The sequence below is a fragment of the Lampris incognitus genome, chromosome 2 (assembly GCF_029633865.1).
Source record: "Lampris incognitus isolate fLamInc1 chromosome 2, fLamInc1.hap2, whole genome shotgun sequence".
NCBI lineage: Eukaryota > Metazoa > Chordata > Actinopteri > Lampriformes > Lampridae > Lampris > Lampris incognitus.
Window position 1 is genome coordinate 5,466,828 of NC_079212.1, and position 11,856 is coordinate 5,478,683.

At 53.4% G+C, this 11,856-nt stretch overlaps 1 protein-coding gene across 1 annotated transcript in view; it reads left to right on the forward strand.

Moving 5' to 3' along the window:
• The first annotated feature begins 992 nt into the window (after positions 1 to 992).
• Positions 993 to 11,856, forward strand: part of LOC130108037 (uncharacterized) — a 15,926-nt gene continuing 5,062 nt past the window's right edge. The window contains exons 1-3 of the mRNA XM_056274873.1: positions 993 to 1,134; positions 1,875 to 2,224; positions 2,510 to 2,698. Of these exons, the coding sequence (XP_056130848.1) occupies positions 993 to 1,134; positions 1,875 to 2,224; positions 2,510 to 2,698 (681 nt within the window). The remainder of the gene's footprint in view (positions 1,135 to 1,874; positions 2,225 to 2,509; positions 2,699 to 11,856) is intronic.

Below are 11,856 nucleotides of genomic sequence, written 5' to 3' on the forward strand. Positions count from 1 at the left end.
CAGGACCTCCTCCGTGGCACAGTCTCCTCCGTGGTAGGGCCTCCTCCGTGGCACAGCCTCCTCCGTGGCAGGGTCTCCTCCATGGCAGGGCCTCCTCCGTGGCACAGCCTCCTCCATGGCAGGGTCTCCTCCATGGCAGGGCCTCCTCCGTGGCACAGCCTCCTCCATGGCAGGGCCTCCTCCATGGCACAGCCTCCTCCGTGGCAGGGCCTCCCCCGTGGCACGGTCTCCTCCGTGGCAGGGCCTCCTCCGTGGCACGGTCTCCCCCGTGGCACAGTCTCCTCCGTGGCACGGCCTCCTCCATGGCACGGTCTCCCCCGTGGCACAGTCTCCTCCGTGGCAGGGCCTCCTCCATGGCACAGCCTCCTCCGTGGCAGGGCCTCCTCCGTGGCACAGCCTCCTCCATGGCAGAGCCTCCTCCGTGGCACGGTCTCCCCCGTGGCACAGTCTCCTCCGTGGCACGGCCTCCTCCATGGCACGGTCTCCCCCGTGGCACAGTCTCCTCCGTGGCAGGGCCTCCTCCATGGCACAGCCTCCTCCGTGGCAGGGCCTCCTCCGTGGCACAGCCTCCTCCATGGCAGGGCCTCCTCCGTGGCACGGTCTCCCCCGTGGCTGGCCGTTGGTGCCTCCCTTCCCCTTCCTCCTGTTTTGCATAAAGAGAAGGTAACGGATAAACAGCCTGGCAAACGTTGCTTCGTGTCTTTCATTATTTCCTGGTTCTGGCAGAACAGGTTTCCTGTGTGCAGCAGCAGCCGGGGGAGGTGGGGCGGGTCTAATTACAGCGCGGGGGAGGCCGCATGCACGCAGGTCTCACACCTGGTTGCCATTGACTGGTGCCTTCGTCTGCTTTATCGACAGTGTAGACACGTGTAAAGGGGGCGTGTCAGACGGGTCCGCCGCCCGTCGGCACCGTCCACTCCGGTGGCCGTGGCTCAGCTCGATAGACGCCTCTGTGTGCGCCCCTCTCGTGGTGGGGGGTCTGCGAGGGCGGGATGAGGAGCGACGTAACGGAGGAGCAAAAGGCTGGCGTCCGCGCCCCCTCGACAGTCCTCCTCATCCCGCTCCCGTTCCAGGCCGAGTCTTTGAGGTGTCTTAAGGTATTCATGTCACGCACACGCACCTCCGCACCCACCAGTGCACAAACCAACGTGTGCACGTAAACACACACACACACACACACACACACACACACACACACACACACACACACACACATGTGGTGTGCAGAGAGAGGAGGCTAGAGGGGGAGGCAGCGGGGGAGGGAGCGGTGCCAGCACATCGCATCAAACACGTGAAGAAGAAAAACCTTCCAATCCGGCACATGAATCAGTCATGAGCGGTGGCTCTGTGCCAGGTGGTGTAAGAGCAGGGAGGTGTTTACTCTGCTTCCCCACTTGCTTTCATGGCCGCATGTTAAGAGGCCGCCCGCCCGCCCGCTGTGGGCTGGGTTTGGACGTCGGCCCGCAGGCGGCCCGGTAATGACCAGGCCCGGGTCTTATCTCAGACACCACGTTCAACCTGCATGTTCAGCCGTAGAGTAATAGCGGGGGAGGAGGTAATAGTGGTGGTGGAGGTGGTGGAGGTATTAGCGGTGGTGGTGGAGGTGGAGGTAATAACGGTGGTGGTGGAGGTAATAGCAGTGGTGGAGGTGGAGGTAATAACGGTGGTGGCGGAGGTAATAACGGTGAAGGTAATAGCGGTGGTGGAGGTATTAGCGGTGGTGGTGGGGGTAATAGCGGTGGTGGAGGTATTAGCGGTGGTGGTGGAGGTAATAGCAGTGGTGGTGGAGGTAATAGCGGTGGTGGAGGTAATAACAGTGGCGGTATTAGCGGTGTTGGAGGTAATAGTGGTGGTGGAGGTGGTGGAGGTATTAGCGGGGGTGGAGGTGGTGGAGCTAATAGCGGTGGTGGAGGAGGTAATAGCGGTGGTGGAGGTAATAGTGGTGTTGGAGGTGGTGGAGGTATTAGTGGGGGTGGAGGTGGTGGAGCTAATAGCGGTGGTGGTGAAGGTAATAGCGGTGGTGGAAGTAATAACGGTGGTGGTATTAGCAGTGGTGGAGGTAATAGCGGTGGTGGAGGTATTAGTGGGGGTGGAGGTGGTGGAGCTAATAGCGGTGGTGGTGAAGGTAATAGCGGTGGTGGAAGTAATAACGGTGGTGGTATTAGCGGTGGTGGAGGTATTAGCGGGGGTGGAGGTAGTGGAGCTAATAGCGGTGGTGGTGGAGGTAATAGCGGTGGTGGAGCAGTCAGCGTCCTGAGCTGGTCCAGGTTCGGATGTGTCGTAGCGTCTCAGTGTGCAGCCCTGGTGAGTTGAATTCCTCATGGGGGAGATGGGTCATCGGCGAGTGGCGGGCGGTGCAGCGGCCCTCGCCGTCGCGCATCGCTAGTTTGAGACCCGCAGTGCGGGACGTTTTGGTGAACGCGTCCCGTGTTGTTGCTACATCGCTGGCTCTTGGTACTCGGGCCTGATGAAAGAAAAACATCCAACGTAATTATTCTGCTCTTTAATCTTTGCAGCCGCCTCCAGCTTCAGCTTTTGCAGGCCAGCTGTGGAGTACCGAGCCCTGCCCGAGGACTTCAAGCACCAGCTGAGCTGGCGGACGGGAGGGAACCTCACCTGGCATGACGGACGGGGGCAGAAGGCAGCGGGAGGCCGGACGGTGAAGCTGCTCCAGCAGCCGGGTACCGAAGCCCTGCAGGTACGTCTACACCAGCGTGAGCTCTGTGGCGGACGTATCGAATAATGGTGGAGGGACCGCTGGTTCGAGCGCCTGGGGTTACGGCACACTCTCACCGTGGCGCCGATACTGCCAAAAGTTGGGGGTTTACATGGTTTCACGCCGGAGTGTGACTCGATTCAGGTTTACGGGGACGGTTCCGGGTTCTGGGTTTTACCGTTTGTCCTGTTTACACAGAGTCCGACAGACTTGTGGATGCCTTCTTTATTTATTTATTTATTTATTGGCTTTTCCCCCCCCAATTGCTCTTGGCCAATTACCCCGCTCTTCCGAGAGCGTCCCGGTTGCTGCTCCGCCCCCTCTGCCGATCCGGGGAGGGCTGCAGACTACCACATGCCTCCTCCCCTACATGTGGAGTCGCCAGCCGCTTCTTTTCACCTGACAGTGAGGAGTTTCACCAGGGGGACGTAGCACGTGGGAGGATCAATCAATCAATTAAGTTACGCTACTCCCCCCAGCCCCCCGAGCAGGTGCCCTGACCGACCAGAGGAGGCGCTAGTGCAGCGACCATGACACATACCCATATCCGGCTTCCCACCCGCAGACATGGCCAGCTCTGTGCACAGCTGTAGTCCACTGACTTCCTCTTTCTACTGCAGCGCTCATAGCAGCTTCCTGTTTGCTGGCGTGTGCTGTTGATGGAGGCATATGCTTCACGCTGCCTGCGAGATTCCCCATGGGTACATGTCAACCACATGCACACAACTGTCCACACTCTTTCACCTGCACCACCCAGCACACGGGTGAGAAGTTACATCCACAGTTATGAGGATGAGCGGACGGACGGACGGACGGACGGAAGTGTGGACGTGACGTGATGTGTACAACTTGAAACTTTCACCCGTTTGCGAAAAATATGCCACTGTCAACAGCACACGCCAACAAACAGGAAGCTGGTATGACCGCTGCAGTAGAAACCGGAAGTCAGTGAACTACAGTTATGCACAGAGTCGGGGTAACACGGGGATTCAAACCGGCGATAACAGAATAGACCGCCACGCCACCCTGACGCCCGTGTTGAACGGCCAGTTTAGCGTAGCTTAGCTCAGTTGCTGGTTTCCTATGGGGAACATTAGCAGCTCCGGTCAAAAGAGGGCAGACAAATCTTCGCCGAAGCCGGCTGTTCATACGCCTTACTCCTCCGCCGAGCCTTAACCGTTTTTCCTGATCAACACAAGCGCCGTATTTGGTGGCCTACCTTCTCAACTGGCGTTTTGTAGCAACAGCCATTCACTGTATTGGTGTATCTTGTTGCACCAAAATCTGCGACCGTTGAAAATTGCGCCCCCGCATGTGAACCCTTTCTGTGCCTGCAGCTGCACACATTACTTTCAAATGGAAGGCTGGAATTTGAGGTGTGAAGATGAACTGTTGTGACCACCAGACCACCAAAAGGACAACTGACCGGGACAGTTGCTTACAGTAGCATCTAGCTGCTAATCACTGTTTACAGGAACAGTAATGGCTGCATTATACACTACATGTCCAAAAGTATGTGGACACCCAGACGTCACATCCATATGTGCTTGTTGAACATCTCATTCAAAACCATGGGTATTAATGCGGAGTTGGTCCGCCTTTGCTGCTACAGCAGCCTCCACTCTTCTGGGAAGCCTTTCCGCTAGCGTTTGCAACATGGCTGCGGGGATTCACGCCCATTCAGCCACAAGCGCGTCAGTGAGGTCGGGCGCTGATGTCGGGGCGAAGGCCCGGCTCACAGTCGGCGTTCCAGTTCGTCCCGAAGGTGTTGGGTGGCGTTGAGGTCAGGGCTCTGTGCAGGCCAGTCAAGTTCTTCCACACCAAACTCAGCAAACCATGTCTTTATGGACCTCGCCTTGTGCACGGGGGCACCGTCATGCTGAAACAGTTAAGGGCCCTCCCCAAACCGCTGCCACAAAGTTGGAAGCACACAATTCTCTAGAAGACTTCCCTTCACCAGAACTGAAGGGCCAAGCCCAAACCATGAAACACAGCTCCAGACCATTAGTCCTCCTCCACCAACTTTACACTTGGCACTATGCGTTTGGGCTGCTGGTGGCGGTTCTTGTGCTGACGGTGCTTCCAGAGGCAGTCTGTAACTTGGTAGTCGGTGCTGAAACAGAGGGCAGACTTGTTTTTTCCCCCCCAATTGTACTCGGCCAATTACCCCACTCTTCCGAGCCGTCCCGGTCGCTGCTCCACCCCCTCTGCCGATCCGGGGACGACTGCAGACTACCACACGCCTCCTCCCATACATGTGGAGTCGCCAGCCGCTTCTTTTCACCTGACAGTGAGGAGTTTCACCAGGGGGACGTAGCGCGTGGGAGGGTCACGCTATTCCCCCCCAGTTCCCCTTCCACGCCCTGACCAACCAGAGGAGGCGCTAGTGCAGCGACCAGGACACACACCCACATCCGGCTTCCCACCCGCAGGCACTGCCAACTGTGTCTGTAGGGACGCCCGGCCAAGCCAGAGGTAACACGCGCGAGGTAACACAGGGATTCGAACCGGCGAGCCCCACGTTGGTTGGCAACGGAATAGACCGCCACACCACCCGAACGGCCTCAACACACAACTTTTACGCGCTTCAGCAATCGGTGGTCCCGTTCTGTGGTCTTGAGTATCCTCCCGCTTCACGGCTGAGGTGTGGTTGCTCCACTAGGTTTCCACCTCACAGTAACAGACTTACAGTAGACCGGGGCACATCTAGCAGGGCAGAACTCTGACCAACTACCTTGGTGGAAAGGTGACGGAGAAAGTCACTGAGCTCTTCGGTATGACCCATTCTACGGCAGGGGTTGTCTGTGGAGACTGCATGACTGCATGTTGGAGGTTATGCACCTACCAGGAGGGGCTGGTGGCTGAAATAAGAAGTGTTGTCCACATACTTCTGGCCGTGCGGTGTATGTGGGAATGAGGAGCGATCACCTCGGCATCGTGCCAGCCCACTGAGTGTTATCTTGACTTTGCATGAAGATGGCAACAACGAGTCATTAACAACATGTGCAAATGAAGACATCGCTGATTTTTAATCTGTTCTGCTTTTAGTTTTCTTTTGCAGCATTTGCAGAGATTAGGGCATTTAATTGAAAATTCTTCCGCCGTCTAAAATGTAATATATAGACTGGCAAAAGAAAAGACAAAAGGGTTTGTTCATCTCATGCTTAACTGAAACCACAAAAAAAACCAAAATCTTTTCTCTGTCGCGCTGATGACTTTACCGTACATGGAGAGGATTTTTACTGGCGGTGGTTAATCCTTCCCCTCTCAGACATCTGCATGAATAAAAAAAGACAAGAAGAGAATTCCCAGTCAGGCAGACGCACCCCGGTCACCATCCACTACTGCAGCTTCTCCTGGACCACCACCTTGCCGCCGTGGTGGAGAAGTTTGTGTGTACCAATGATCCCAAGAGCTACGCCGTCCGGAGCTTGGCTCCTTGTAGGGTCACCCGAGGCAGATAGGTCAAGGAGGAGGTTCCTGGACAGTGGTTTTTTTTAGTTTGGATATGTGTGTTAGTGTGGATGTGTGTGTTAGTGTGGATATGTGTGTTAGTTTGGATGTGTGTGTTAGTGTGGGTATGTGTGTTAGTTTGGATATGTGTGTTAGTTTGGATATGTGTGTTAGTGTGGATATGTGTGTTAGTGTGGATATGTGTGTTAGTTTAGATATGTGTGTTAGTTTGGGTATGTGTGTTAGTGTGGATATGTGTGTTAGTTTGGATATGTGTGTTAGTGTGGGTATGTGTGTTAGTGTGGGTATGTGTGTTAGTGTGGGTATGTGTGTTAGTGTGGATATGTGTGTCCTTGTAGTTTTGGGATGTTTGTGTTGCACTGCTGTGGGCTGGGGCAAACGACAGAGAGAAAAGAAGTGGCGCCGGTCCTGGGCGCAGCGGGGAGGCGGCAGCCCACTGCTCCTCGCTACACCCACCCCAGCTGGGAGGGGTCAGTTTGCAGCAAGCGAATTACCCCAAGGGCAATTAACAAAGGAAGCTGGATTAATACGAACCCCGGCAGAGTCCCGTTGACTGAAAACACGAAGGGCACGTTTGGTTTTATAATGGCCGGCGTTATGTGCGCTTGCTGTCGGAAGGCAACACACACACACACGGCAAAGCATCTGTAGAAAACTCGGTGCTTAAAACACAACTGGCGGCGTCCTGCTCCATTTGAAAAGCCGTTTCCTGGCTAATCCGGCTCTCGGTGATACTATCTGATCCACAGCGCTACGGCTGTGGTGCCAAGAGTCTGTTTACTGGTCCTGCGAACGGGCCTCCTAAATCCCTCGGCTGTGAGTCGCAGTCGCCGCAGTCTTTATCCAGGGGAAGGGCTGAACGCCGAGGACACGGCACTGGGCTGGGCTGATAACGGAGTTGTGTAGAACACATTGTTTGTTCAGGCCCAATCCGCTTGCTGGAATATAACGTCCTCGGTGTATTTTTGTCGTGAATTAAAAAACGAGGAGGCTCGATCGTGGCTGCGCCTGTTGGAAAATGTTCCCGTGCTGCAGAGTGCCCTCCAAAAACGGAGGAAATGTCACCGCCCCTCTTTACCAGGAACAGGAGCACGTTGTCGTTTCACTTCATGCACTTGTGTACATGAAATGAAACAACGTGGCGTCCCCCCCCCCCAGCCCCCCCAAGCCCACCAGCAGCACCAAGACAAAAATACGCCCAAAAACTGCAGGAACACACATACCCACAATCACTGCCCGAGGGGTTGACTGTCGGCACCGCCGCTCTGCGTGGGCTAGCAGTTAGCTTAGCCCGCCCAGCTTCCGCGCCCTGTCAGACCGCCCTCAGCGTTTCCTCCTCGGGCGCAGCTCAAGGCAGGGGCTGTGGTCCCCGGGCCCTCCAAGCCGATCTAGCGCCGGCTCTCCCAGCCAGAAACCCTCGACAAACCTCCCCGCACCCCTCACGACGACATCAGAAACATCGGTCAATGCCAGGCAAGGCCGCCGCCAGACCGCCCTCGGTGTTACCGGAACCGCCGCTCTGCGTGGGCTAGCAGTTAGCTTAGCCCGCCCAGCTTCCGCGTCCTGTCAGACAGCCCTCAGCGTTTCCTCCTCGGGCGCAGCTTCAGGCAGGGGCCTTGGTCCCCGGGCCCTCCAAGCCGATCCAGCACCGGCTCTCCCAGCCAGAAACCCTCGACAAGCCTCCCCGCACCCCTCACGACGACATCAGAAACACCGGTCAACGCCGGCTGAGGCCGCCGCCAGACCGCCCTCGGTGTTACCGGAACCGCCGGTCTGCGTGGGCTAGCAGTTAGCTTAGCCCGCCCAGCTTCCGCGTCCTGTCGGACCGCCCTCAGCGTTTCCTCCTCGGGCGCAGCTCCAGGCAGGGGCTGTGGTCCCCGGGCCCTCCAAGCCGATCCAGCGCCGCCTCTCCCAGCCAGAAACCCTCGACAAGCCTCCCCGCACCCCTCACGACGACATCAGAAACACCGGTCAACGCCAGCTGAGGCCGCCGCCAGACCGCCCTCGGTGTTACCGGAACCGCCGGTCCGCGTGGGCTAGCAGTTAGCTTAGCCTGCCCCGCTCTCCCAGCCATCAAACGAAGACACAACTTAGACGTGGACAAAGGCACTGCATGGACGGCCCTGGGTGAGGCCGCCGCCATCTTCCCACACCGGCAGCGGAAGTGGTGACATGCAAGCGCGACTGAAGCCGGTGATGAATTTCAAAGAGTCCACTCAGTTTCTGAACGATCTGCACGTCCACTCTGTAATCCGGGCAGGTTGGTTTAGACTGGGACGGTTCCACTGTGGCAAGACTCCGTCACGAACCGCGTCGCTGCAGTTTCCTCGCTCACGTGCTGGACCGTACGATGAGGGTTCGAGAGAGAGAATGATGTTTGGAAAACCACTCTGTCATCTGTATCATCTGCCCCCCATCATCCTTTCTTCCCCCTCTATGATGAGAGGACTACGGCAGTAAATCCTGCGTGTTATTCTGGAAATATGACAGGGGATTTCCTGTATTTCCAGGTTTCCCACGCATCCTGGAAAACCTGGAACTTTATACACCAATTATCTAGTTATAGAAAACATCTGGAAAATGAAGGGGGAAAAAAAAGATGAGAAAGTGTCCTGGAAACACGATGAGATCATGGTGAACCGTAAGTTAGGTTATAAAATGGTATTTTTACCTGCTGTGACAGCATATTTTAGCACAGTTGTGAGCTTAAACTGCATATTCTGGTTTTGTGTTACCTGCTGAGACGTGACGTCGGGGTTTGAAGTTTGGGCCGAGAGTTAAAACTGAAGAATGTGACCTTCCATGACCGACAACTGCCGTGGACATCTCAGAAAATGTCCTGGAAAAGTCCTGGAAACTCATATCCTAGAAAGAGTGTGAACCCTGATCGTGACAAAGATTAACAAGCTGAAGTAAAACAAAACCCTTTATGTCCAATGAGACAGAAACATCTGGACTACCGGAGAAAGCATTGCGTTAGATAAAGTGGAATAAAAACCCCTGCTCATCGCCTTATTGATGAGTAGAGAAATCTGTCCCCTTTTAAATCGATAAATCCTGCTTTGTTACTTGGGCGGTATTTGAGACACGTGATGGTACAACGCTGTTGTGATTCAAATAAACATGTAAAAATGATTTATTTCCTTTCTCCACATAACATTAAAGTCCAAAGAGGTCAGTGAAGCGCTGGAAGAATAACAAGAATATAGAGTAGAGAGTAAGATATAAGAGACACCAGTTTTAGAATTAACTTGTTATTATAAAAAATATTTCATGCATTAAAAAGTAATTTGGTGAATAACTTTTCACCACGGAAGTTGTTTTACGGTGCTGCACGCCTGTATGCTGCACACATGCATGCTGCACGCCTGCATGCTGCACGCCTGCATGCATGGGACTCACACTAGGCGGTCCGTACCGTCCCGTTTCTTCACCCTCAAAGTCCAGTTCGTTTGACTAGTGTGATCGCTCCGTACCGTGTTCGGGCCCGGTTCAGCCTACCTTGTCTAGCTGGCCCCTTTGTAGAGGTGGGCTCCGGCACGGTTCAGTTGGACTCGGGCACGTTACGCATCTAGTGTGATCGCTCGCTAAGTCGCCCGAGCACGGACCTCGAACAGACCTCCAACGCTATGACGTCAATTATGGCGGCACGATTTACTGAAAATTGCTGAGTTGCACAATTGATAAATCATAATTGATAAATCACGTGAGAGGGTTGTGTGTTGCCGCACCCAAAACGACTCCAAACAGGCCACAAGGTAAATAACATCATGAACTCCATTATGCGATGCAATAGGGGTGTAAGAAAATATCGATACACTCGAGTATGGTGATGTTATCTTTTGTGATACTGTATCGATTCTAAAAACCGCTGTATCGAGTTTTAATTGTTTACATGTAAAGGTTTGTTACAAACATGTTGTGTTGTGTGTAACCCCACGACCGCTAGATGGCAGTGTTGTAATCTATCTGCAGCCATTTGGCTCTTCCACTCCAACCCAACAACGTAAACTGAGACGGGAAGTAGCATAACCACAAAGAACACAGGCCTGTGAAACCACAATATATCACCTTTCTGACAGTATCACAATACAGTGCATCCAGAAAGTATTCACACCCCTTCACTTTCCCCACATTTTGTTATGTTACAGCCTGATTCCAAAATGGATTAAATTCCTTTTTTTTCCTCATCAGTCTACACACAATACCCCATAATGACAAAGTGAAAAAGGTTTTGTAGAAATTTTTGCAAATTTATTAAAAATAAAAAACTGAAATTATTACATGTACATAAATATTCACACCCTTTGCTATGACACTCAAAATTGAGCTCAGGTTCATCCTGTTTCCACTGATCATCCTTGAGATGTTTCTACATCTTGATTGGAGTCCACCTCTAGTAAAGTCAATTGATTGGACATGATTTGGAAAGGCACACACCTGTCTATATAAGGTCCCACTGTTGACAGTGCATGTCAGAGCAGAAACCAAGCCATGAAGTCAAAGGAATTGTCTGTGGACCTCCGAGACAGGATTGTATCGAGGCACAGATCTGGGGAAGGGTACAAAAAAATGTCTACAGGTTTGAAGGTCCCGAAGAGCACAGTGGTCTCCATCATTCGTAAATGGAAAAAGTTTGGATCCACCAGGACTCTTCCTAGAGCTGGCCGCCCAGCCAAACTGAGCAATCGGGGGAGAAGGGCCTTGGTCAGGGAGGTGACCAAGAACCCGATGGTCACTCTGTCAGAGCTCCAGCGTTCCTCTGTGGGGATGGGAGAACCTTCCAGAAGGACAACCATCTCTGCAGCACTCCACCAATCAGGCCTTTATGGTAGAGTGGCCAGACGGAAGCCTCTGCTCAGTAAAAGGCACATGACAGCCTGCTTGGAGTTTGCCAGAAAGCACCTAAAGGACTCTCAGACCATGAGAAACAAGATTCTCTGGTCTGATGAAACCAAGATTGAACTCTTTGGCCTGAATGCCAAACGTCACGTCTGGAGGAAACCAGGCACCTCTCATCACCTTGCTAATACCATCCCTACAGTGAAGCATGGTGGTGGCAGCATCATGCTGTGGGGATGTTATTCAGCGGCAGGAACTGGGAGACTAGTCAGGATCGAGGGAAAGATGAATGGAGCAAAGTACAGAGAGATCCTTGATGAAAACCTGCTCCAGAGCGCGCAGGACCTCAGACTGGGGTGAAGGTTTACCTTTCAACACGACAACGACCCTAAGCACACAGCCAAGACAACGAAGGAGTGGCTTCGGGACAAGTCTGTGAATGTCCTTGAGTGGCCCAGCCAGAGCCCAGACTTGAACCCCATTGAACATCTCTGGAAAGACCTGAAAACAGCTGTACAGCGACGCTCCCCATCTAACCTTACAGAGCTCGAGAGGATCTGCAGAGAAGAATGGGAGAAATACCCCAAATATAGGTGTGCCAAGCTTGTAGCTTCATACCCAAGAAGACTTGAGGCTGTAATCGCTACCAAGGGTGCCTCAACCAAGTACTGAGTAAAGGGTGTGAATACTTATGTACATGCAATATTTCAGTTTTTTATTTTTAATAAATTTGCAAAAATTTCTACAAAACCTTTTTCACTGTGTCATTATGGGGTATTGTGTGTAGATTGATGAGAAAAAAACGGAATTTAATCCATTTTGGA